Raw genomic sequence first — 25,358 nt, forward strand, 5'->3', positions numbered from 1 at the left:
CTGTCTCTCTGTCAAATAAATAAATAAAATCTTTAAAAAAAAAAAAAAAGAAAGAAAAGAAAGGTTGAAAATTTCTTCCTCCTGGAAAATGACACTAAAGCCCTACTTGACAGACAACAATCTGATAAACTTGGGTCTCCACAATGGCACCGCTGCAAGTGAACACCCTACAAGAGCTGGGGAGCGCTGGGAAACATGTGACCAGGTAATGGGAACTGCTGACGTGGAAAGCTTCTGGCACAGACAGGAAGTGGCCGAGTCGGGGTGCCCCACGCTTTCATATTTCTGCACCATCCTTGAAGGGCTGCTATGCGCTAAGGATGACGTTTACCAAGCACTAGTTGCTAACTGTTTTCATGGTTCAACTCTGTCCGCTCTACTTAACCATTTTAAATGCCAGAGTTACACACGCCTACATAAGGCAAGTGCCCCAGGGTGGGCACCACTCGGCCAGCACCAGCCACGCCGCAGGTCAGGGCCTCCCATGGGGACAGGTGCAGTGACTGACTTAAGGGGAAAGTAAGCACCCCTATCTATGTTTAGTGAAGATGGAGGGAGGAAGCGAGAGAGGGAGCGGAAAGGGGGGAAGAAAGAAAAGAATGATTTGAAAAGCACACAGTATGTAAAATGTGAGCAGTGTCTACCCATGGGGACAGGGTTATAGGTGAGTTATAATTTGTGTGCGTGCACGTTTCTAAATCTTCCAAACATCCTACAATGAACACATAGTTTTATAATCAAAAATAGGCTTTTTTTAAAATAAAAGAAACTGATAAAGGGTTCTGTGTCCAGTAACAGCCAAGTGATCCTATCAGACTGCACATGCTCCAGAGAGATATGAACTCTGGAGGATGGGACTGGACGCCTGCAACAAAGGAATGGAACGAGGAGAGGTTTACAGAGGTTCACGGCATTTGGCATGAGGGCAAGCCCCAGCCTGTGCTGCGTGGACCAGCCCAGAACCAGACACACCGAGCCTCACTGGCTTGAAGACCACTAGGACAGAAAGCACGAACCCACAGCAGAAGGAAGGGGAATCATCCCAGGAGACGACTGCACAGAGGGAGGTCCCAGGTTGTCTCCCTACTTTAGGCTGCCTCCTAAAGCAGAACACACAAAGACTCCAAGCACAGGCCAACACAACCACACCGGGATTTCAGGGGCCCTGACCCGGGAGAGTTAAAATTCAATCACATTAACTATGAAAGCAGAAATGATCAATACTCTTAGGAAGACCGTTAACAGAAACCAGAGTCTCTACAACCTCTTGCTCATGACATCCAAAATCTCTCCCAAACACAAAGACACAGGAAAACATGAGCCATGCCCAGAGTACAGTTCATGGACACAAACTCCATGCAACGCAAATGCTGGACTTAGCGGTAAGGGCCTGACAGTGGCTTTAAGAAGTATGCCCAAAGGGGCGCCTGGGTGGCACAGCGGTTGAGCGTCTGCCTTCGGCTCAGGGCGTGATCCCGGCGTTCTGGGATTGAGCCCCACATCAGGCTCCTCCGCTGTGAGCCTGCTTCTTCCTCTCCCACTCCCCCTGCTTGTGTTCCCTCTCTCGCTGGCTGTCTCTATCTCTGTCGAATAAATAAATCTTTAAAAAAAAAAAAAAAGAAGTATGCCCAAGGACATAAAGAAAACATACTGCAATGAAGAACAAGAGAAAATCGTGACCCAAAAGAAGAAACTATTAAGGAAGAGAACCCAATGGAGATGCCGGAACTGAAGAATACACTATGCGGAAGACAAATTCATGAGAAGCAGAGTCTGTGAACTGAAAGCACAGTGCCCAGAGAGGAGGAGGAGCGGACCTGGCATCCGTCCACGGAGCCGGGCCATCAGGGCGACGGCGCACCGCGTATGGGTGGGAAGACGACCAAAGCCAGGCCGAGCCCAGAGAACGCATGCTCACACTGCCCGGTCACCCCCTCAAAGCTCTGCAACCCCCAAAGGGGGATGGAAAGTCTTCCTGAAAACGGTGCTGGGGAACTAGGCATCCACATGAAAAGGTCGAAACAATGGACGTCACTGAAATAAACGTGTGCTCATCAGACAAGGGAAGGTGGGGCCAGCCTCTCTTCTCCAGGCTTCCCCGCTGCCCCCGACTCCGGCCTTCATGATGATGCCGCCTTCTCTTATACTGCCTTCCTGAGTATTCTACTGGGAAAGATACTGCAGTCTTTAAAACACAAACTTGAGGGCACCTGGGTGGCTCAGTCAGTGAAGCATCTGCCTTTGGCTCAGGTCATGATCCCGGGGTCCTGGGATCGAGTCCCACATCGGGCTCCCTGCTCTGCCCTCTACCCCTCCCCTGCTCATGCACGCACACGCTCACTCTCTCTCTCTTGCAAAAATAAACAATCTTAAAAAAAAAATACAAACTTGATTTCAATTAGCAATCATTTATTGAACTCTTTAAAAAAAACAGAAAATAGAGATTCTCTGGTGGGAAATGAATTCTGAGTGTCCGTTTTAAGAGAGCATCAAAACAGACTATCCATAGAAGATAGTATAATTTACAGGGAGTCTAGAAGCCACACCAGTAGAAAGAACAGTTGAGAGAACTGGAGGTGTAGCTCACAAAAAAGACAGTTTGCCACCTGAAAGAGGAGCAAAGCTAAATTATTCTGGACAAAGAAATTAAGAGCAGTCATGACAGCTGGTGGTTAACCAGGGGTAAATTTCTGCCCAATTTAAATAAACCAAACCACCAAGCAACTATAAACTGGGCCTGTGGTTTGCAAGGTCGGGTGTGCAGTCAAGAGTGGGGTCACAAGGACTTGCAAGTGGGGAGAGCTCTGGAGTGGATGGCTCACCATGTCTCAGCTCGAGCTTCTACCAGCAGCCTCCCCGGGCTCACCTTTGGGCAGGGAAACTGAGCACAGCACAAACAGAGAAAGCACTCGTGCTGACAGCATGCCTATTACACCTGAGCTGCCAACCTCTGTCCAGTCTACACCTACGAGCTTGCAACTGCACACATAAAATATGGACACAAACATAAGAATAAGAGAGCAATAGTAGGGGCATCTGGGTGGCTCAGTCGGTGAAGCATGTGCCTGCAGCTCAGGTCATGATCCCAGAGTCCTGGGATGGAGCCTGATGTCAGGGTTCCTGCTCAGCGGGGAGTCTGCTTCTCCCTCTCCTTCGGCCCCTCACCCGTGCTTGTGCGCACTCTCTCTCTTGCAAATAAATAAATAAATTCTTTTTTTTTTTTTTAAAGATTTTATTTATTTGACAGAGATAGAGACAGCCAGAGAGAGAGGAAACACAAGCAGGGGGAGTGGGAGAGGAAGAAGCAGGCTCATAGCCGAGGAGCCTGATGTGGGGCTCGATCCCATAACACCGGGATCACGCCCTGAGCCGAAGGCAGACGCTTAACCCGCTGTGCCACCCAGGCGCCCCTAAATAAATAAATTCTTAAAAAAAAAAAAAAAAAAGATACTTAGACTTCCTGATTCACTAATGCCGGTCCTGTGAGTTTTTTCTAAATAAAAAAGATATAACCTAAAATTAGAAAAAGAGTTTACTGAATTGCATTTCCTCAAAATGATGGCATATTAGGAGCTGCCAGAATGAGAATTATTACAAGTGAATAAAACCTAAGGAGTATTTGTTAAATGAAATAACATTTTTAGGGGCGCCTGGGTAGCTCAGTCGTTGAGCGTCTGCCTTTGGCTCAGGGCGTAATCCTGGTGTTCTGGGATCGAGCCCCACATCAGGCTCCCCAGCTGGGAGCCTGCTTCTTCCTCTCCCACTCCCCCTGCCTGTGTTCCCTCTCTCGCTAGCTGTCTCTGTCAAATAAATAAATAAAATCTTTAAAAAAATAATAACATTTTTAAAAAGCATAAATACACTCAGTCGACTGACACAGATGTAATATAAAAACTATGAAGGGCACCGGCCGGCTGCCAGCTCAGTCTGTGGAGCACATGACTCTTGATCTCGGGTCTGTAAGTTCAGGCCCCACATTCAGTGTGGAGAGCACTCAAAAACTAAACAAACCAAGCAAACAAAAATCTCTGTGTTAGAAGGATGGAATCATGGGTAACTATTCATTTTCTCTAACACAGAGTTACTGCAAGGCACTACCTACAATGGTTTTTCTTATAAATAAACACACATACATATGTGCGTATCCGTACGCACCATAGGACACCTGCACTCAAAAGTACTCCCTCAAAGTCTTCTGGAAGCAGACAGAAATTAATACAGATGTAATAGAGAAAATTCTGAATTTCTAGCATTTCATTAGTCAAAACAGATTGGTCAATTTAAAAATTCTACAATTGGTTTTAAATAAAATTCACACTGAGATGTTCTTTTCAAAGAAAACAAGGGACGTTTTCATTTCATTTCAACTCTTTTTCTGACTGACTCCATTCTCCTATTTCCTGAGAAACCCACCAGTGTTTGCGTCAAAGATCTGTAATTCAAACTGGAGACTCCTTGGTCTTCTTCTTTTAGCCTCTTAAATATTTGATTACGACATACAACATACATACAAAAGAAATTATAAAACATATGTATGAGATTTTATATGCATAGTAAAACTATTGGAATTTACATAGTGGAATAGAGCTGTTCACTGAACACACTGTTCAAACTTTCCGTTTGAATTTCTTCATAATAAAATGTGGAGAAGGAACGTAGAAAAATAAATACACAAAGTTTAAAAGAGTGATAATAAAGCAATCACCCGCAGGAGCACTTGGGTGGCTCAGTCGGTTAAGTGTCCAATTGTTGATTTCAGCTCAGGATCATGGGATCGAGCCCCACGTCAGGCTCCACACTCAGCGGGGAATCTGCTGGAGATTCTCTCTCTCCCTCTGCCCCTTCCACTTGTACTCTCTCTCTTTCTCAAATAAATAATTTTAAAAAATAAAAATAAAGTAACTGCCTGTGTACTCATCCCAAGGCTCAGGAAACAGACTGCTGCTTACGCCTCATAGACCCTGGGCACCACGAAGGTGCCCACCACCTGAGCTGTGTGTGAACACCTCGTGATGCTGTCACCTACAGACTCACCTCCACACGGTTCTCCTCTGGCTTGCTTCCCACAGAACTCCCATAAGCCCTTCTGTTCCGTAGGTGTGGCCGAGCCCGCACACAGCCACTCGTGTTGGCGCTGTGGCCACCCCTTCCCTCCTGATGGCTCTCATCGACATTCCTCTGTACGAAATGCATGATCCACTGATCTGCTCCCCCTGCCAGTGGCCATTCAGTTCCTTCCAACTGGACACTATTCCAACCAGTGCCACTAGGAACACTATTATACCCGGTTTCTGGAAGAGATACTCAAAAATTTCTTACAGCATGCTGTCGAGACAAAGGGTCTGCCCGTGCTCACCTCTTCCAGGTCAGGCAAAATGTTTCCAAACGTCTCCACGCTATCCTCCCATCAAAAATAGATGAGAATCCCACTGACCTACATCAGCAGATTCTGCCCAGTTTAATTTCTGGTGATCTGGTGAGTGTGATGGCAAGTCACAGTGGTTTAATCTATGTCACCAAGGAAGCCCCGTGTCTGTTTCATAAGCTGACAGGCACTCCTTGCCCTCCGCTGTGCCACTGTCCTTAGGCAAGTACTTACCAATGCCGTCTAGAAACACAGTAATGCATTACAATCCAGCACACATTAATAGGAAAAACACCCACTGATACATGCTCTCACAATCTCAAATGTAAAAGATATTATCTTCAACTGCATCAAACTCATCCCAAGAAGCACCTGATATCAGGTTCAAATTATTCTTCCCCACCAAAGGGGACCGGGCCCCTTGCAGAAATGACTGATTCTGGGCTAGATCAAGGAAAACACAAGATGAACCTCAAGTATTTCGTCCCAGCAAGTCAGGAAGGGCTCAGAGAGTGACCAGGATATGTCAATAGTGCATGAGGACCAGCTTGAAGGTCTCCATTGAGTCAAAACACACGGTAATAGAAGGGGGGACGCTGGGCAGCAGATGATGGAGGGGGCACAAGGAGACCTGATGGGCGTGAGTTACAGCGGCACTTGACAAATTCCACAAGCTGTCACACTTAGGATCTGTGCCTTCCCCGCCAATAAATTATACCTTGCTGTGACAGAACTCACCTTCTTTACAGACCCAAGAAGAAAAATCACATGTTCATGTGAATAGATGGAGAAATACCATTTGACAAAATTCAGTATCCATTCATGATAAATACTAGAAATACAGAAATCTCCCTCACCTGGTAAAGGACATCTACAGAACCTGCACTATCTACCGGACTGGTGGCAAAACACTAAATGCTTTCCCCTGAAACATCAGGAAGAAGGTAAGAATAAGTATTCTGGGGGCGCCTGGGTGGCGTAGTCGTTAAGCATCTGCCTTCTGCTCGGGGCGTGATCCCGGCGTTATGGGATCGAGCCCCACATCAGGCTCCTCCGCTATGAGCCTGCTTCTTCCTCTCCCGCTCCGCCTGCTTGTGTTCCCTCTCTCGCTGGCTGTCTCTCTCTGTCAAATACATAAATAAAATCTTAAAAAAAAAAAAAAGAATAAGTATTCTGACCACTCCACTTAGAGTATTTGGAAGTGCTTGCCACTGCAATAAGGCAAAAAATCAAAAATAAATAAAAGGCATATAGACAGGAAAACAAAAAATGAATCTTGCTTTTCTTGACAGACATGATTCTCTACGTAGAAAATCCCAAGGAACCTACAAAAAAGCTCCTAAAACTAAGAAACAAGTTTAGCAAGGTTGCAGAGTACAGGTTCAAATAATCCCCTGTATTCCTACATACCTGCAATGAACATTTCAATTTTTTTTTAAATTTAACTACCACTTACAAAAACACAGAAAAACTAGAAAACACCTGACTATAAATCTAACAAAATATACAGAATTGGCATGCTGAAAACTATGAAACACTGATGAAATAAATCAAAGATGACCAAAACAAAGGGAGAGATATGCCATATTCCTGGACTGGAAGATTCCATATTGTAAGATATCCCTCCTCCCCAAAGTGGTAAACAGATTCAATGCAATCCAAATCAAAATTCCACAGATAGCTACAGAGCAGATTCTAAAATCTCTGTGAAAATGTAAAGGAACTAGAATGACCAAAACCACTAAAAAAAAAAAAAGAAGAAGAAGAAAGAAGAAAGAAAAGAAAAGAAAGAAAAGAAAAAAGGAGAAAGGTTGAACTCACACTGATTTCAAGGCTTACTACAAAGCTACAGTGGCCCAGACCGTGTGGCATCAGCAATACACACAGACGAAGGGAGTTCTGGAGAGTCTCGAAAGAGACCCACACAGACAGCAATCAGCTCGTTTTCAGCAAAGATGCAAGGTCAATATAAGAGAAACAGAACGGTTTTTTTAAGAAATGGTGCTGGGGGCGCCTGGGTGGCTAAGTCGTTTAGTGTCTACCTTTACCTCAGGGCGTGGTCCCGGGGTCCTGGGATCAAGCCCCACATCGGGCTCCTCTGCTGGGAGCCTGCTTCTTCCTCTCCCACTCCCCCTGCTTGTGTTCCCTCTCTCGCTGGCTGTCTCTCTGTCAAATAAATAAATAAAATCTTAAAAGAAAAGAAAGAAATGATGCTGGAACAACTGGAAATCTGCATGCAGAAAAGCAAACCTCCACATATGTCTGCCACATAATACAGACCCTGACTCAAAGGGGATCGTGGATGTGCATGTGAAACACAGAACCATACAACTTCCAGGAGAAAATACAGGAGGTTTCTGTGACCTCGGGCTGAGCCAAGAGTTCTTAGGATGCCAAAAGCACAATCTATAAAACCAAAAAAATGGTAAAACTGACTGCATCAAAACATAAAAGTTCTGCTCTGGAAAAACAGCATAAAAGAGAGAAAGATAAGCTTTAGAATGGGCAAAAACACCTGCAAACCTGTAAGTGACAAGGAACTTGCATTCACATCACACAAAGGATTCTCAAACCTAACAGTGACACACGCAGGATTCAGACTTTCCCAAAGAAGATACACCAAGAGCAAGCACTCAGGCGCGTCGCAACAACTGGAGCCGAGTAGGGAGGACGCACCGGGGCCTCCCCTCCACTGGGGGCGGCAAAGCACAGCAGGGCACAGCCAGGGCGAGTTTGGCAGTTTCTTATAAACTCAAACCTACACTTGCTACACAAGCCAGCAATCTGCCTCCGAGGTATGTACCCAGAAGAAACAAAGGCCTAGATTCACACACACAAAACTCTCTGTGAACACTGACAGCAGCTTTACTCCTAAGTAAACAATCCCACTGTCCTTCAGCGGGTGAATGAGGAGACAAACCGGGGACACCCATGCCACCAAACACCGCTTAGCAAAGAACAGACGACTGGTAAACGGCACAGCGTGACTGCTTAGCGACAGAACCCACATGTGGTATGACTCCATCTAGACTTCTTTCATACTGGAAAAGGCAAAATCACAGAGGCAGAGAGCAAAGGGAGGGAGGGGCGGCTACACAACTCTGTGGGTCTGGCAAAACTCAACAGAACTACAGACAAAAAAGAGGGAGTTCCACTGAATTAAGTAAGTCTAAATAAATGAATACTATTAGTGACATAACCCACTGACTGAAATAAAAATCCACATATGAATATGTAAATGGAAGAAAAAGGAAAGCTCACTGTTAACAGCAGAAAGCCAACTGATCAATGCATTAGGGACAACGGAGCTAGAAAATCCATTCTGCAATCTTTAAGGTGAAAACAGATTCTGGCCAGATGGTGGAATTAGTGGCTAAAAGTTTAATGAGATACAGGACATTTACAGAGTTTCAAAGTGTCTTCCCCAAGCTATTTATCATTTACCAAAGAAAAACTAAGAACCTCCCACTGCAGAAGCCGGGTGGACACGAGCCTCACCACGTGGTCGCAGAGAGCATCGCCAGTCACAGGCCGCTGATCTCACGGCCTCCTGGTACGGCAGTGCGACCCGCGCACAGCGTCACTTCCGTGGTATTCCCCTCGAGGACACAGCCCACGTCAGATACAAGATATCGGACACCAGATATCAATTTGGTATCAAAGGACATTCTGTCAAATAACGAGTCTAAACTCAAAAACGTGAAGGTCATGAAAGACTGAGGAGCCAGCCCAGATGAAGGAAGACGGAGGAGGCATGACAACGACGCGCGGTCAGTGATCCCAGACCAGGGTAAAACCACCACGGCCAACCCTTGAACAAGGCGAGTTTGAACTGTGCAGGCCCACATACATGCAGACTTTTTTCCATACAGAACAGTAGTGTATTTTCTCCTTTCTTATGATTTTCTTCTCTCCAGCTTGCTTTACTGCAAGAATACGGTACATAAAACGTAACAGGCAAAATATGTGCTAATCGGTAAGGTTTCCAGTCAACAGCGGGCTAACAGGAGTCAAGTCTCTGGGGAGTCAAAAGTTATACGGTGCCCCTGCAATGTGTAAGGGTCAGCTCTATAAAGGGCACCATCAGGTCAAGACACAGAAACCGCATCTGAGCTTTGGCTCGGTCGTACTCCTGACATGACTTGTACTGTGTCAGGCAAGAGAACACTCTCACCGAAGGTACGCAGAGCATTAGAGATAAAAGTGCATGACGCGGTATCCGCAACAGCCAGTCGCCCAGTTCGGGGCAGACGTGTGTGAATACACATACAGTAGAGGGAAAACAATACAGAGGGGCCAAAAGTGCACATCTGGTGAAACCGGGTAAAGGGCACAAAGGGAGTTCTTTGGAAAACTGTTTTTGCAACTTTCACTATGTTTGAAATTACAGCAAAATTAAAATCAAAAAAGTTTTTAAAAAAACGTATCACCACAAGATAAAACTACTCTCCAAAACAAGGACCATCCATTCCCTCTTGGGAGAATCTGACCTGTTCTTTCAGCCTCTTGGCATCAGTGACGTAACACTGAATAATTTCGTTTCCAAACAATTAACACTACTCAGTCTGCGCTCAGTGGGCACCCGGATGGGACCTAAGGTCCTGACTTCAGCGTTTCTTCCAGCTGCGGAAAACATCAAGTTACCACCTGCTTAAATCTTTTTTTTCTTGTTCTGTTTTGCACTGTTCTTAAAAATACAGATAAAAGACACAGGAAAGAACCAACATTTAAAACACAGCACACAAGGAATCCTGAGTACACATTTCACAGGACTGTAAGTATTAGGTGACATGCATGCGAAGGCTACTATGTGTCACACTCAACACAGAAAAAATAAGAATGCATTAAGATCCATGTTGGCATTTAGTCATGCAACTTAATTTTATCATTTTATATGCAGGAAGACTTTTTAATTTTTTAAAAATAAGGAATGGGCTCTGGAAAAAAATGCTGGAGAGCAAATAGTAAAATTGAAGGTTAAAATATCTGGATGGAGGAAAGTTTGGGATGAGGCTACATTTGAGAACCATCGAAAAGTACCTGAAGCGGTTGCTGCTGGGATGAAAAAGCAGCAGAAACATTTGGCGGAAGCTGGGTTGCTATAGCAACAGGAGTACCAGTCTGCCCATCCTTTCCTGTCACAACCTTTACCTGAGAGAAAATATTTTGAGAAAAAAAGGCAACATAATTTTTAAGACTGCTCAAAATTTTGTCAGAATTTTATTGCTGATAGCTCAGTGATGCCTGGTGTTTAAAAATGGAATGCTTTTGCATGAAATCCTGTAAAAGGACACCGAACTGACTCCAGGGCACATCTTACAGGAACTCCAACTTGAGCTCAGATTCTGCAACCTCCAACTATAAACAAGGGAACAGCAGTCTCTGAGCAGCAAAGCCCTCATGCCCTCACAGACCATCCGCACGGCAGCCACCCCACTGCCACCGTGCGTGGGTCTATCTCAGCAGGAAGGTGCAAAAAAGGGGGGTCAGGTGTCTTCATTAGCACAGATGAGGGGGACTGAGCCTACAGACAACACTGCGTACAAACAGAGAGAACTGAATTTCACTATTTCATGGCAACAGAGGTGTAATCCTCAAAATAATCATAAAAACCTTTTGGAAAATAAAAATGATCCTTTTTGGAAAGGGTGTTAAGGAAAACACAAAATGGCAAAGCCACACAGATATGTCCATAAATCTCAATGAGGACGGCAGAGCAAAGAGACCAGCTTTTGCTCGGCAAAGGCTGATTTCTTTGCAGAAGAGCTGACAAAGAGTCCAATTGCTCCAGCTGTGTCGTGAAACGAAATAAGCCCCACCGACATACCGTACACTACACAACACAAAGCACACGACCCAGTGCGTTACAGTCGCCCTCACTACCGCCCTGGTGTGATTAGCTCCTTTTTCAGGAAATACAAGTAGAAGGGTCTTAGCAATCACTACAGTATTGAAAAATCTCAACTGGGGGATGTACGAAGCACCATTCCAGGCACCCCAAAATTTCACTATCTAAAAAAGATTCTATGTTAAATATCACTCAGTAGGTATTTGCACACATGGGAGTTTAAAATACCTCCAATTGGAGACTACATCTAAAAACTGAAAAATTCTCACAGTTTTTGCCACAACAACTGTATTTTCATCATGAAGACACCATGCAGACACACCTAGTGATGTGGAATCGTGACTGATACACTGTAAAAACCTAGCGATTCAAATCCCTGCTTAAAAACCACATTTGTGGTGTTTTTAATGGTGAACCAGTTTAAGTAAAATGCAAAATCGACACAAGCAGCCAGAAGGTGTCCACACCTCCAGCCTCAGTGCTGGACAAGACCCACAGCCCCAGCTGACTACGGGGGACAGCTGGGTCATGCCAGGCCAGCCTCTGGAAAATGGATGACCTTGCTCTGGATCCAAGCGCTCGGTCCTGGACCAGCACTGCTCACAGGGCTGTCCTGCATCCTCCTCCCGACATCCAGAGCAGCTCCTCCCCTCCATGCAGGAAAAGAGCAAAACACATCTTCAGTTTTATTCCTGGATCAAACCTTATGAAACCACGTCCTAGAAACACCCCAGGCTCGTGGGTTATGTTTTATTTACAGTTGCTAGACTCAAATCTGCGAAGCATGGTCCTCTCATTATTAAACTGCTGTTTCTCACCTCGTCGTTGATAACCTCAGACTTCTCCTCCTCCTCCTCCTCCTCCTCCTCCTCCTCCAGGTCCAAATCATTCTGCCTAAGATAAGCCTGCAACGGGGCATAGTGCTTCTTCTTGAAAGCCAAGAAGTCCATCATGTTCCCTTGAAGGTGTTGCAGGAAGAACAATTCGATCAAGTACTCCTTGAAGGCCTCCTTCAGCGCCTCCATCTCTCTGTAGTGGTAATCCAGGCACTGCTTCCTCATCTGGGCCAGCTCCTGAGAGGCCGGGGGGATCTCCTCCAACTTCTTGGGGGCCTTCCTCACCCCCACATTCCCCGCAGACGTGAGAGGGAGGCTGGAGAGGCCCGGGGGCACCGCGGTCCTGGAGGGGCTGGTGGGGGGCGGTGGGGAGGTCATCCCAAAGGCCGAAGCCCCCCCGACCCCGACCCCAGGGAGCAGGGGTCTGGTCAGCGGCGGGCCCTGCAGCACCTGCTGCTGCTGGATCAGCTGCCCCTGGATGATGCTGCTGATCTGGGGTGGCAAGCTTGCCGTGGTGATGTGGCCGGGGCTGGCCAGGGGCTGCAGGCTGGCCGCACCCGCAGCCGCAGGGCTCTGGGGTCCCAGGTGATGGACAGTGCCCCCGGACTGTGCGTGGGGCTGTGACAGTCTCCGTTCTCGGACCGCGATGGGAGCCCCTGCATGCTGCAGCTGCACCTGGGTGCCCGGAGCCATCTGGGCGAGGCCCGAGCTCTCCTGAAACACAAAGTGCCCGCCACCAGACGGGCTTAAGCTCATCTGCCTCACTAACACGCTGGCGTCCACAAAGCCCCCGGTGGGACTGCTGCTGCAAAGGCCCAGGCCAGGGCCAGGGGTGCCCGCCCGCACGCTCTGCAGGCCCGGCCCCGGCCCAGGAGTGGGCTGGGTGGGACTCTGAGTCTGCACCTGTTGGGACAGCGGCGAGGTGACCTGGATGTATGACGGAGATCCATGCTCAAAGCGCCTCTGCTGGGCACTGAACTGGAAACCTGGAGAAGTGGGGCTAGGGAGTGGCAGAGGAGCGAGCGTGATCTGTGGGTTTCCTCCCACGACTGGTCCGACGCTCTGAAGGGCGATATTCACGTTCTGCCCCGTCACGGGACTCCTATTCATCAGCTGCTGAACTTGGTAACCGGGAGACTGAGGTGCGGATGGGCTGGCCGACGGCACGAAGGGCGTGGCAGGGGACTGGGGCGGATTCGGGTGGGCCTGCTGCTCTTCTCCTTCGCTGCTGGCGAAGGCCCTGGACCTCTGCAGCTGGTGCTGGACACTCTGAGAGCCGCTGCCATGGTGCATTATCGCCCCCCTTTTTAATCCACCTTAATGTTCTCCTGAAAAATCAAAGTTGAAATCAAGTTACTTGAAGACAAACGTAAGCATCTGATCAGCACTTACTACGAGCACCGTTTAGCAGCACTGGAGAGAGAGTCTGAAGGTACATTCCGACTGGCATCTGACACAAATGAATCTTAGGAATTCTTACCGAGCCATGAAAGAGATGGCACTGGAGACGATGCCCCTCAACACAGATGAGGGACAGGTCCTTCTGGGTCACTGCTGGGACCCACTGTGGGGTCATCCCAGCCAGCTACCGTGGAAGGTAACCAGCATTGCTAGCTCAAGGCCAAAAAGGATCTGAACTCCGCGCTGGCACTAGTGACCAGTACATTTCTTCCCAGAAGCCTTCCAGCCCGGTGGCCCTTCTCCATTCCCACATGCAGTGGGGCTGCCTGTTCATCTGTCCCGGGGGAGGGACAGCACCCTGCTCGCCGCCAGGCACCAGGAGGCAGTCAATGACTGCTGCCAAATGCAGGCACAGGCTATATGCTGCCATCACCCCCTCACCAGAACAGAACACCCCACCAAACTCTGGGCTACATCAACTGCAGACACACAGAGCAACCATTACATATCAGACCCTAACCTCCTGAAGGAAAGGGCCCAGGGCTGGGCGCCAAAGCCTCGCCTCAGACCTGTTGTAGGAGCCAGAACAAAACAGGAAGGTGCCTCGAACCTCAAAGAGAGGAGGAGAATTGCCAGGACTCAGGCCTGTGCTCTGGGAGAGTCTCCCTCAAAGGTCTGCAAAGTCTCTGGAGCTGGTACCATAGCTGCAAAGAGGCTCCCAGGCCAAGCACTGCATTGTGTGGAGGACTAGGGAGGTGCTGGGGGAGAGGAAGACACGTACTGGGGGTCAGCTCTCGGGATAGGGCTGAGCAGGAGGAGGCCAGTTCTGAGGCGGGACCCCAGAATGCTTCCAAGTCAGACCCAGCTAGAGTCTCAGTGTCTGCGAGGGAGAAGACCCCACTGGGGACAGGATGTCCCCCACAGACCCCTGGGCTGTCCGCTCCCCACTGAGGCAGGGTCACAGGGACAGAAATATCCTTCCACCATTGGAAACTGTCAAGTCTTAACTGACACACCTAGCTCCCCGTGTCTTGGTGTTCCTCCCACCTTGCCCCCAAGACAAGCAAGAGGGCCAGCCCTGTCATCCTCAGGGCATCGCGACCTATCTCACAGAAGACAGGGATAAACATCAAAAACCAGAAGTTACAAAAGTTACAACACAAAAAGACACGTTCACATGGAAGGCTCCTACAGTCCCGGGCTCCTGGCTGCAAAAGACGGATACGTGGAATCAGGTGTACACCAGCAAAGACTGGGGAAACAAGAATTGGTGTCAAAGCAGCAGAAAAGGCGCTTTCTGCTCAGAAGGCCCACCCTGAAGACGGAGTCCCAAGATCATGGGCAAGCTGCAGCACACCCGTCTAACCAGGCAGTCATGGGAGGAGCGGCCGGCATGAGCACCCTCACACACTCCCACCCTCGCCCCCGAGCAGCAGCCCCACACAGTGGCTCAGGGCCGGGGGCCTCGGCACACCCGCTGCCGTCAGAACGAGCTTCTGCCCCTGGTCCTTGTAAACAAGCGTCATGAGGAGACGTGTGTGGAACTGGCACAAAAATAGAACGCACATGATAAACAAACACATGAGGGCATGTTTAGGGTCATTTCCTTAGGGTACGTTCCCAGCAGAGAGCATACAGGCCCGAAACCAGCTCTCCCATATACGACAATTCACAAAACCAGGGGAAGGTAAGACTTAGGGGGAAATATGTCACGACCACTGACACAGAGTGAAAATCCTATTTAAATTCTCACCACAAATCATTCACCAAAATAAATGAAGAATCTTATAAGGTAACATCCCAAGTTTTATACCAATTATTGAAATGTCAAAACAGGAATATGTAGAGAATACAAAATTGAATACTTACTAAAGTTCTGAAGGGAATTCAAGCTCCTAAACTTAAAACAGTAAAGTTGTATCTGAAAAAACAGATGGATTTGAAGACATGCAAAATTTAAAAATGTTTAAAACTCAAGAGTAAATCATCAAAATCATGAATATTTGGGGTAGTTATGACAGGGGGCTACCACTAATACTACAGAAAGCACTCATACAAACTGAAAATCACGCAATCCCACAGAAAAGTGAAATAAGGACGAGAGACAGTTTACATAAGAAAAGCATCTACTTAACCAGCGTGAAGGAGAATGTCCAACCTCACCACTAATAAAAGCAATACAGACTGAAGTAAATATCTTCCACACCCACTCTGCAAAGACGCTAGCCACATCACACCGCTTGCGCCCTGCCAACCCCCGCTAAGGGGGTGTGGGAGGCAGACGGGGACACAGAGCAGAGATCTCAAAGGGCTCAGAGCCCAGGACATGCCTGACAGGGTGGGTGACACGGCTGGGAAAGCAGAGGCAACCCACTCACCCTATGACCTTTGACCTAGTCCTAGTATCTCTGGAAATCTCTACTGAGGAAATTCACCTACCTATTTTTTTAAATTGTGCATAAAAACGTGCATTGCAGAATACAGTAAAAGTTAAAGAAAACAAAAAGGTAACCAGAAATAGCCAGTGTCCAAGTTCTAGACAGAAACTAATAAAACTGAAAAACATGCAGACATATTAAGTGAAAAAAGTGGACACCAATTACGTGATATAAGCTCTGCTCTGTTAGAGATGTGAATCAAAGAGCTATCCACTGAAACATATCGAAATCTGAATACTGACCTTCGCCTGGAGAAGGGACACAACCCTGGCGCAGCCTCACACGGAGCACGCCTCGGCAACGTGAGGACCCAACTACTGACAGACCCACGCCACGACGAATCGCGAGACACCAGGGGCAGAGCCAGACCCAAGGGTCATGCAGCGCAGGTCACGGACACGACATATTCTGGAACAGGCAAAACCACAGGGACAGAGATTAGACAGACTCTGAGGGTTGAAGGTGGGGGACAGCTGACTCGAGAGGAGGAGGAGGGAATCTGGGGGTATGGACCCGTTTCTCCACTTGATTTGGGGACATGGTTACGAACGTGTCTGCCCAAAGTCACGGGGCCACACGCTAAAGCATGAACATTGCTACATGTAAACCGTACCTCAACTTCTGAGAGTCGAGTTAGAGAAACAAGCCCAATCGATGACAATATAAAGAAACTGCTTATCTAAAGCAGCGTTCCCCAAAAATGTGCCACAGTTACCCCAACGGAGAGCAAAGCTACCACCAATGGCAAAACAATTTTTTTTTTTGTAGTGGCTGTTTCTACTTCCGAGGTCCATCAGAGAGAGCTGCAGCCAACCATTCAGCCCATCGCCCTGCCAGGTACTGCTCATGACAAGGCCGAAGTCAGCAGCACGAGGTTAGACCGCGCGTGCATCCTGGCAAGGAGCAGGGCACGAGCCTTCGGGTCACTGCATGCAACGCTCACCAGTGCCGCTGGCAGGATGCTGGCCACAGGCCTACCATCTCCACCTGCCGCTGCTCCATCGGGGTGACGGTGACATCACAAAGGGGCACATCTAGACACCAGGAAATGCCACTCTAAGGAACACTACCTGGGCCTTGTTCTCAGTGTGGGGCAGGGGTCCCCAGGTCAGAACCCATGAGAGGGCTCGAGAGACTGGGTACTTACAGCAGCTACTCCTGGGCCCCTGCTGAACCCTAGAATTGGTCCCGCTGCCCACCCTCCATTCCCAGCTTCCCGTCTGGGAGCTGCCAGAGTCCAGGCAGCTGGGGATCAGGATCTTCCCCTTTAACAAGGAGGCAACTCAGGCCATGAGCCTTGCTCCCTTCCCAAACTCACGTCCCTCTCTGCCCCTACACTTTCCCAGATCCAGCCAGGGCCATCTCCCGTGCTTCAGGTAATTTACTCTTTGACAAAAAAGTGGACTGGACAGAAATTATATGATTAATATTTTGCATTGAATATTGTTTAGTATGTTTTCAACAATATATGAAAAAGATACCAGACTTTCCTTCTATTCATTTGATCATTTCAACCTCCTTCTGTATTCATATGCAAATTAATAGTAATTCACATCTAATTATAATGATTCTGCGATATTGTCACCATGGTCACGGTGCAACCCCTAGGCCAAAGCCAGGGTCTGGGTACTGTTCGTCACACAGGGAGCACTGCTGTTACTGCAGGGAAGTGTTTCTGCATGGCCATGACACCACCCATGTGCAGCACACAGAGCACAAGCCAAAGAGCCCCCTGCAGGCTGTGAGCAAACAGCCAGTGGTGGACACGGAGGTGTCAGACACAGTCCAGCCTGCTAAAAATAAGGACCGGGAGCCTGGGTAGCTCAGGTCGTGATCTCAGGGTCCTGGGATGGAGCCCCACGTCAGGCTCCCCGCTCAGCAGCAAGCCTGCTTCTCCCTCTCTCTGTGCCTGCTACTCTGCCTGCTTATGTGTATATGCTCTTTCTCTCTCTGTTAAATAAATAAATAAAATCTTAAAAAATAAATAAATAAAAATAAATAAAAGTAAGGACCAGTCCACGACTCCAAATACAAAAACCAGAGCCTAGACTTGGCTCTCGTGACCCACCACAACACTGAGTATCTCCACAGACCGCTCACAAGTAACGAGCTAAACATTTGACTCGCTCACTCCTGGCCTTTACTTACGAAACGACATTTCCTATTACAAAAATCAGTAAAACAAAGTAGAACTCCAAGACTTGAAACTGAATTTCTCAAGTACGTTAACTGATAAATCGTCTCTCCTAATAAAAGAATTGCAATTAAAACTAAGCTGAAATGCCATTTCTCATCTCCCAGACCGAACCATTCAGAAGCCAGACAGCATACTGCCGGTGGGCCGTGTGGGAGCTGTCCAACCCCACGCAGGGGCCTGGCACCACCTCACAAAACTGCACGCGCTCCTCCTCACGCGGAATCCGCGAGCTCCACTACAAACGCAGCCCGAGTAGCCACCTCCAGTACAGAAACAAAGGAACACGAAGTTTACTCACCACGGCATTCTTTGTAAACACAAAACGTTAGACATAAACCACACGTCCACATTTCAGAGACCGGTGCCTCCATTTGGTGCATCCATTCAATGGAGCACCACGCAGCTGTATAAAGGAATGAGAAAGCTGAGAACTCATACACAGCGATTTCCAGAACTCTAACATTAAGTCGAATAAACAAAGTGCAAAAGACTATATGTGGGACACAACCCTTGCATAAGAGGAAAAGACAGATATACAAACAGATACATCTTGCCTCCATTCTTTTCTACAAAAAATAAGCATACACCCACATATCTGCGTATACATAATTTTTTCTCAAAAAATGTATTTCCTAGTTATGTTCACTACAACAGTCTACAAGCACTGACATCCCATAAATATCTGCTTACATTCACAAAAAAGGAACTCATGAAGAATAAGTCAGAAACGAATGAGGCTGATGACCTACTCAGGGTGGTGTGAGTAGAGTGACAGGGCAGTGAAGAAAGTGACACCATATAATAACACTTTGATTTTTAGAATCGTGTTAAAGAATCACATATTCAAAAAACACAACCAAATCAATAAGGACAAAGAACTTCCTAAAACCCAATGTACACAGAAGCAGACAATCGAACTCGAGGAAGGACAACATAGTCACCAACGGAACAGGGAAGGAAGGGACAAAGGAACAAATCTGTGCTGCTGGATGACAACTAGGAATCAGTATGAACTTATGGATTTTTCCCTTAAAACACATCTCCTAGTTCTGCCTACCGAAATGGCCTACAAGCAATGCCACCCTAGCAGAATGGAGGACACTAGGGGCAGCGGGGCCAAGACACGATGACAAGCAGCAAAGTAGGAAACCTCGTTCAGCGGAGGACAGAGGGAAAGAAGGCTAGGAGTTTTTAGGTCAGTGGCTCCCAACTGTTTTAACCTTATCCATCTTTGAAAAAATAGTCATGCCATCCCTTAACGTTATTTGAATTTCAACCTGAAGTTAATGTTGAGACTAAAAACAAGTCAAGGGAGTAAGACTAAAGCAAAGCTTCTCCTTTCAACTCAGAACTGTCTACAGAGAAACTGACGCACACCCAACTCACACTCCTGAAAGCCAGCCAACGGGTAAGCCTGGCAGGCCTAGGAAATGGCCACAAGCGGGTGAGACAGACCAGGGTGAGGGACGCTGCTGAGGCCCCCTACATGCGGCTGGAACGTGTTCGGTGTTGGCCAAGTCGAGTCTGAGGCCTGTGAGGTCCGGCCACCACCACATCTTGGTTCTGTGAGGAAGCAGCTCGGCGAGAGCCAGGGCTGGGATGGAGACTGAAGCCCGCCCCCCGCAGTGACGGCTACACAAGGACCTTCCCCCTCAACACCCCTGTCAAGCCACATGAAACTTCCCTCTTCTTCCTAGGAAAGCACTGCCACCCTCCTGAACTTCCTTCTGCAGAGAATGCTCGCTGCCCTCTCCTCCCCGGTAAGCCTGCACTCCAGCGCTTTCTAGGAGCAGTCTTGCACCCCCCTAAGCAATGACAAACACCAAAAAATGGAAGAAGTATCTCTGCTGGAGGGAGAAGGAAAAAAAAAGGGGTGAAGCTTAAACATGTTAAAAACACTGCTTTCACTAACCTTGGAATGCTTCCCAAAACCTTAAAGATGGATAGATGGATGGGTGACAAAGCAGATACAGCGAAACACTGACGAGCAGAAACTACGTCACGGGTACACACGTAGCTGACTGTAAAATCCTCCCACCCTTTGTGTGTTGTTGAAACGTTTCACAGTAAAACATTACAGGAAAAAAGACTTTCCACAGAAGATAGCAATACCAGATATCGTTCAACAAAGTCAAGGCTGACAGAAGTCCCACATACTAACAAAATGGGCACTCTTCTCCCCCAAGAGCACAGTAGGAAGGCTCCACACTCATTCCTAAAATACGTAAATTCCAAGTGACATAAACTGGGCCAAACGGAGTTTTAAAACTCGGGGCTTCACTGTGCCACGTGCCACATTGCAGCGCCACGGTGCAGAAGCGGGGATTGAGGTCCCCGTGTTCCTTCTCACTTAGCAGTTTACGGTGCCAGGTGCTTACAGTCACTGTGGTGGGGGCAGGTCCTTAACCTGATGGGACTGAGAGCCCTGAGCTCCCCAGATAGGCAGGATCGACCTCGGGTTGGGAGGAAGAGCCAAGACAAACCAAAGAGGTCCTTCCTCAGACACAAGCCATAAAGCTGCAAGCCCCCAACTCATTGCAGCACTCGCTGCTGTTCCTCAACTTTTTTCCCAGAGTGCCTGAGGGGCCTGTTTTGACCTTTCTCTCCTAATTCCCGCCACACACCCTGTGAAACTTTAATACCTCAGCCATAGCATAGATCTATGGATGCACTGTGACCCTTTGTGAGGCCACAAACCACTGTCATATCAAAGACTTTTTTCACCCTCCTCCCAAGAACCAATTTCCAGCCCCTTGTGAGAAACCAGCGCCATCATGGAGAACGCAGGTTCTAACGTGCAGAAAGAGACCTGGAAAAGTGGGACCCAAATCAGCTAGTCCTGGGAAGGAAGGAAGGAATGGGGGGAAAGAGTGAAGAGGAACTCTCATCCTGTGCATCCTTGTTTGTCGTCTGAACAGCACAGGACGTGAACCGCTTGGGCACCACTCGCACCTGAAGACCAGCAACAGCAGGGGGCTGGGTCAAGCGCAGGGCATCCATGTGTCCAGCCCACCCGGCAGCAGAAGGAAACAAGCTCTCGATCCAAGAAACCACCTGCGTGAGCCTCAAATGCATTATGCTCAAAGAAAGAAGCCAGACTCAAGAGGCCCCACGCAGAGCCCCTTTAACTGACTCCCCAGAAAGGACAGAAAACACAGTGACAGAGATCAGCGGCTGCCAAGGGGGAGGAGCTCAGGAGAGTGGCAGCGCTAGGGCATTCTTTGGGGTAAAGAAACTTTTTTGTTTGTTTTTAAGATTTATTTATTTACTTTAGAGAAAGAGAAAGCACACGCACGTGCGCACCAGCGGGGAAAAGGGGCAGAGGGCGAGAGACAATCTCAAGCAGACTCCACACAGAGCATGGAGCCCAACACAGGGCTCGATCTCATGATGCTGAGACCATGACCTCAACTGAAATCAAGAGTCAGACGCTCAACTGACTGAGCCACCCAGGTGCCCCAGAAACTGTTTTGAATTCTGACTGCCCTGGAAATTACACAACATCTATCAAAATTCTCAGAATTCTACACCAAGAAAAGGGAATACTGCAATGCGTGAAGTGTTTAAAAAAAAAAAAAAAAGCTAAGTAAAACAGCAACATGAGGTTATGTAAAGGCTTCCCCTTCACTCATACATATATGCTTTTTAAATGTATTTCTACAACAATGCACCAAAACAAGATAAAAATTTCCATTAACTAGAAATAAAGCAGGAACCACAGGGGGCCGGGGCCGAGAATATAGGCCCAAAGGACAGAGGCTCTGCCCAGAAGAAAACACTGAGGGCCAGGACTGACTCCTGAAGGCAATGGGCACACCCCTCCAGGTGGCCAAGGAGCAGAGCAAGGCTCCCTGAGGAAGACGCTGCGCTTTCTCCTGTGAAAAGAGGCTCCAGTTGCCACAGGCTGCAGCCACAACGAGCGGCTTGCCCTAGGCTCCGAGGAAAGGAGCAGACCAGCTAAGCAGAGACCACCTCCACACCGGGACTGCAGAACCTCAGGGACTGGAAGACCCGGCTCCAGGGGTGGACCCCAGAGGCCATGCTGGGCAGCCGCAAACCCCAACAGAAAAGGAAAGCTTCCCTCCTACGCAAGAGGGGCAGAGACATAAAATGGGGGCAGGGGGACAGATAGAATTCAATGCCAGCACACAGGGCAGACCCCACAGACGGTCCACGTGAAGAGATGCCATGCCCAACCACACGCTGAATGCAAGGCCAGGTGACTGACTCGTTCCTTGAATGGCCTCACATCCTCCCACCTGCAAGCTGACTCCCCTTCATCTCTACCCACATCAACCTTACTCCCTGCAAGCATCTGTGCCTCTTGGAAGAGCCAGCTTCCCTCTTCTAAGCATGTGAATTCTATTCCTCAGCATCCACTAAAATCATTGATCACCCCAGTACACCTAGGTTCCTATCAAATCCACCTGCTTTGGAAAAGAATTTGTTACTATATTCACTTGATAAATACTTATTGAAGGCTTACTCCGTCAGGCATTATTTTGAAGCACTAGGGATACGACAGTGAACACGGCATAGTCCCTGACCCCAGAAAGGGGGCAGTCAGGTAACACACAAAGCAGTAAGTGGCAGACAAGAAGCACAATGGCAGAGCTCTCCCAAGGTAAGGGACAGAGACAGTGAGCGATGTGGTCAAGGTTCTGAGTTCCACAGCAGCCTCTCTGCAGAGGGGCTTCTCAAAAGAGTAAGACCATGGCATGTAAGGACCCAACATTCCACACAGAGCCAATGTGTGCCCAGGACCCGAGCCAGGGGACAAGAAGTGGGGGGGGGGCAGGGACATGAGGTAACAGGGGCAGTAAGGACCTGGTCACAAGGGGCTTCATAAACCGCCTAAAGGATGTTAGCTTTTCTTCTGAGATGAGAACCATGGAGGGCTTTGAGCAAAGAAGTACACAATCTGATTTCTTTTCAAAAAACATCACTCAGCTGCTGTGCTGAGATTCAAACGCAGAACAGCTCAGGTGAGCAGCGAGAAGGGCACTGGAATAACCCAGGTAAGAGATGCGGGGGGACGGGACTGAAGGACAGCTGTAGCCAAGAAGACAGTGAGGAGCAGTCAGTTTGAATTCGATTTTGAAAGTGTGGACAGAGCAGATTTAGGACGTGGAAGAAAAGCAGAGATCACAGGACAGTTCCGACCTGAGCACTGCAAATGTGGAGCTGCCTCCAAGTGAAATGCAACCGCGTGTAAGCAGCAGGTCTCGCACAAGTAAAAGTGCAATCTGGAACTTGGAACAGGAAGACCCAGCCCGGAAATACACATTCAGGAGATGCTGACATGTGCCCTACAGCTCTGACAGAAGATGAGATCACCAGGTGTACAGACCAGAGAGGGCTGCCCCGAGGCATTAGAATATATACAGGTGAAGGAGATGAGAAGCAACCAGCAAGGTAAAAGGAGGACCAACAGAGTGGTGTCTCCATGCCACGAGGAGACAATGTTTCAAGGAAGCCATGGGCTGCCCACAGGGGGCCTTGGCAATATAACAACACGACTGATCCCAAGAGGAGCGATGCTGGAGAAGAGGGGGGACTGGGGGACCAAAAGCTTAACTGAAGTTGGTTCAAAAGAAATGAGAAGAGAAAATGGTGATAGGGAGTACATGATTTTTTTTCCAACTGTGGTATGAAAGGAAGCTAAGACCTAGAAAGAGCAGCTGGAGGATTGGTATGTTGGTAAGAATACTTTGGAGAGAAGATAAACTGAAGGTAAGACAGAACGTTAGGGCCATGCCCTAGAGTAGGCAAGAAACAGTGGATCCAATACAAGAGAGTAAATAATGGTTTGTGGATACTACAGCACTAACAGCAATTACTGTACAGGGCTTAACAGTACGTGATCATGCTGTTTTTAAAACCACATAAAATTACATTATACAATCTCAATTATAAAAGAAAAATTACAGGGATAGAACAAGGGGCCATAAGAACATTAACTGTGCTTATCTTTGGGTGGTAGGATGACTTAGTTACAAAACATGTATTTACATTTTTTGAAACCATTCACAAAGCATGTTTGTTTTACTGGTTCCACTAAAAAAAGTTACCAAAGCCATTTTATTGCATATATCACTTCAGAAATCCCTCAGAAGGCACACGAAGACTCCAACATGTACAATGGCAGGGAAAAGCACCATTGACATTGGGCTGCACTATCCTTCTCTACTGGTAAGGTGACATCCCAGCAGAGACCTGAGGGCTACAGATCTCCGTGGCAAAGTGCTGGAGGTAAGAGGACTGCGACCTCTGAGCGGGCCAAGTGGGCTGCGCAGGGAGACTCTGGAGCCCCACACATCCCAACTACACTGCTGTGCTGCGCGCAGTAGCGTCAAAATGAGCTGGGTTTGAATTCACCCAGCTGTTCCCCGTTGAATGACTTGGACAAATCACTGTCCCTCTGCACCTGTTCCCACACCTGCGTAGGCGGCACGGCTCGCGCCAGAGGACCAATGCAGTGGGGACGCCTATCCTGCTGAAGGGGTTGACCACGCAGACCCGAAAACCAAACCAAAATAAAGTGCCAGGCCTGTAGTGGGGGTTGGAGAGCCGCCCCCGCCTGGCGCCCAGGTCACAGTGGGCCTCCGCACCAAGAAGGGTCTCTGCCCAACGCCAGAGCCCCCCACCCAACCCCTGCGCCCCATTACCGCGAACCGCGGACCGCGTCCGTCTCGGCGCCAGCGCCCCCCAACCACTCCCGGCGCCCTGTCACCGCGGGCCGCGTCTATGCATCACCGCTCCCCACCCACTCCCGGCGCCCCGTCCCAGTGGGTAGCGTCTCCGCATCAGCGCCCCTCACACCCCCGGCGCCCTGTCACCGCAGGCCGCGTCTCCGCGCCGCACCGGCGCCCCCCAGCCACTCTCGGCGCCCCGTTACCGCCTGCCGCGTCTCCGCATCAGCGCCCCCCACAGCCCCGACGCCCTGTCACCGCAGGCCGCGTCTCCGCGCCGCGCCGGCGCACCCTCCACAACCCCAGCGGCCCCCACCCACCCCCGGCACCCCTGACTCCCGGCGCCACCCCCCCCGGCGCTCCCGTCTTCGCGTGCCACGGTCTCCGCGCCAAACCCCTGCCACCTGCACCCCCGCTACCTCCACCCCCTAACTCCCGGCAGCGCCCCCCCCACCCCGGCAGGCCCCCAACTACACGACCCGGGGGTGGGGGGGAAGGGCTCCAGAAGGCCCGGGGGCGCGGACCACACGACTCCGGACCCTGACCCCCGCCATTCCCGGCCACGCCGCGCCCCCACCTAC

General features: G+C 48.8%; 1 protein-coding gene across 1 annotated transcript in view; it reads right to left on the minus strand.

Moving 5' to 3' along the window:
* Positions 1–25,358, minus strand: part of EP400 (E1A binding protein p400) — a 98,733-nt gene that overhangs the window by 73,246 nt on the left and 129 nt on the right. Inside the window, 5 exon segments of the mRNA XM_034638629.1 lie at positions 10,406–10,516; positions 12,032–13,377; positions 15,320–15,371; positions 16,131–16,296; positions 18,384–18,488. Of these exon segments, the coding sequence (XP_034494520.1) occupies positions 10,406–10,516; positions 12,032–13,342 (1,422 nt within the window). The 5' untranslated portion in view covers positions 13,343–13,377; positions 15,320–15,371; positions 16,131–16,296; positions 18,384–18,488.

This window comes from Ailuropoda melanoleuca, chromosome 12, assembly GCF_002007445.2.
Source record: "Ailuropoda melanoleuca isolate Jingjing chromosome 12, ASM200744v2, whole genome shotgun sequence".
Taxonomy (NCBI): Eukaryota; Metazoa; Chordata; class Mammalia; order Carnivora; family Ursidae; genus Ailuropoda; species Ailuropoda melanoleuca.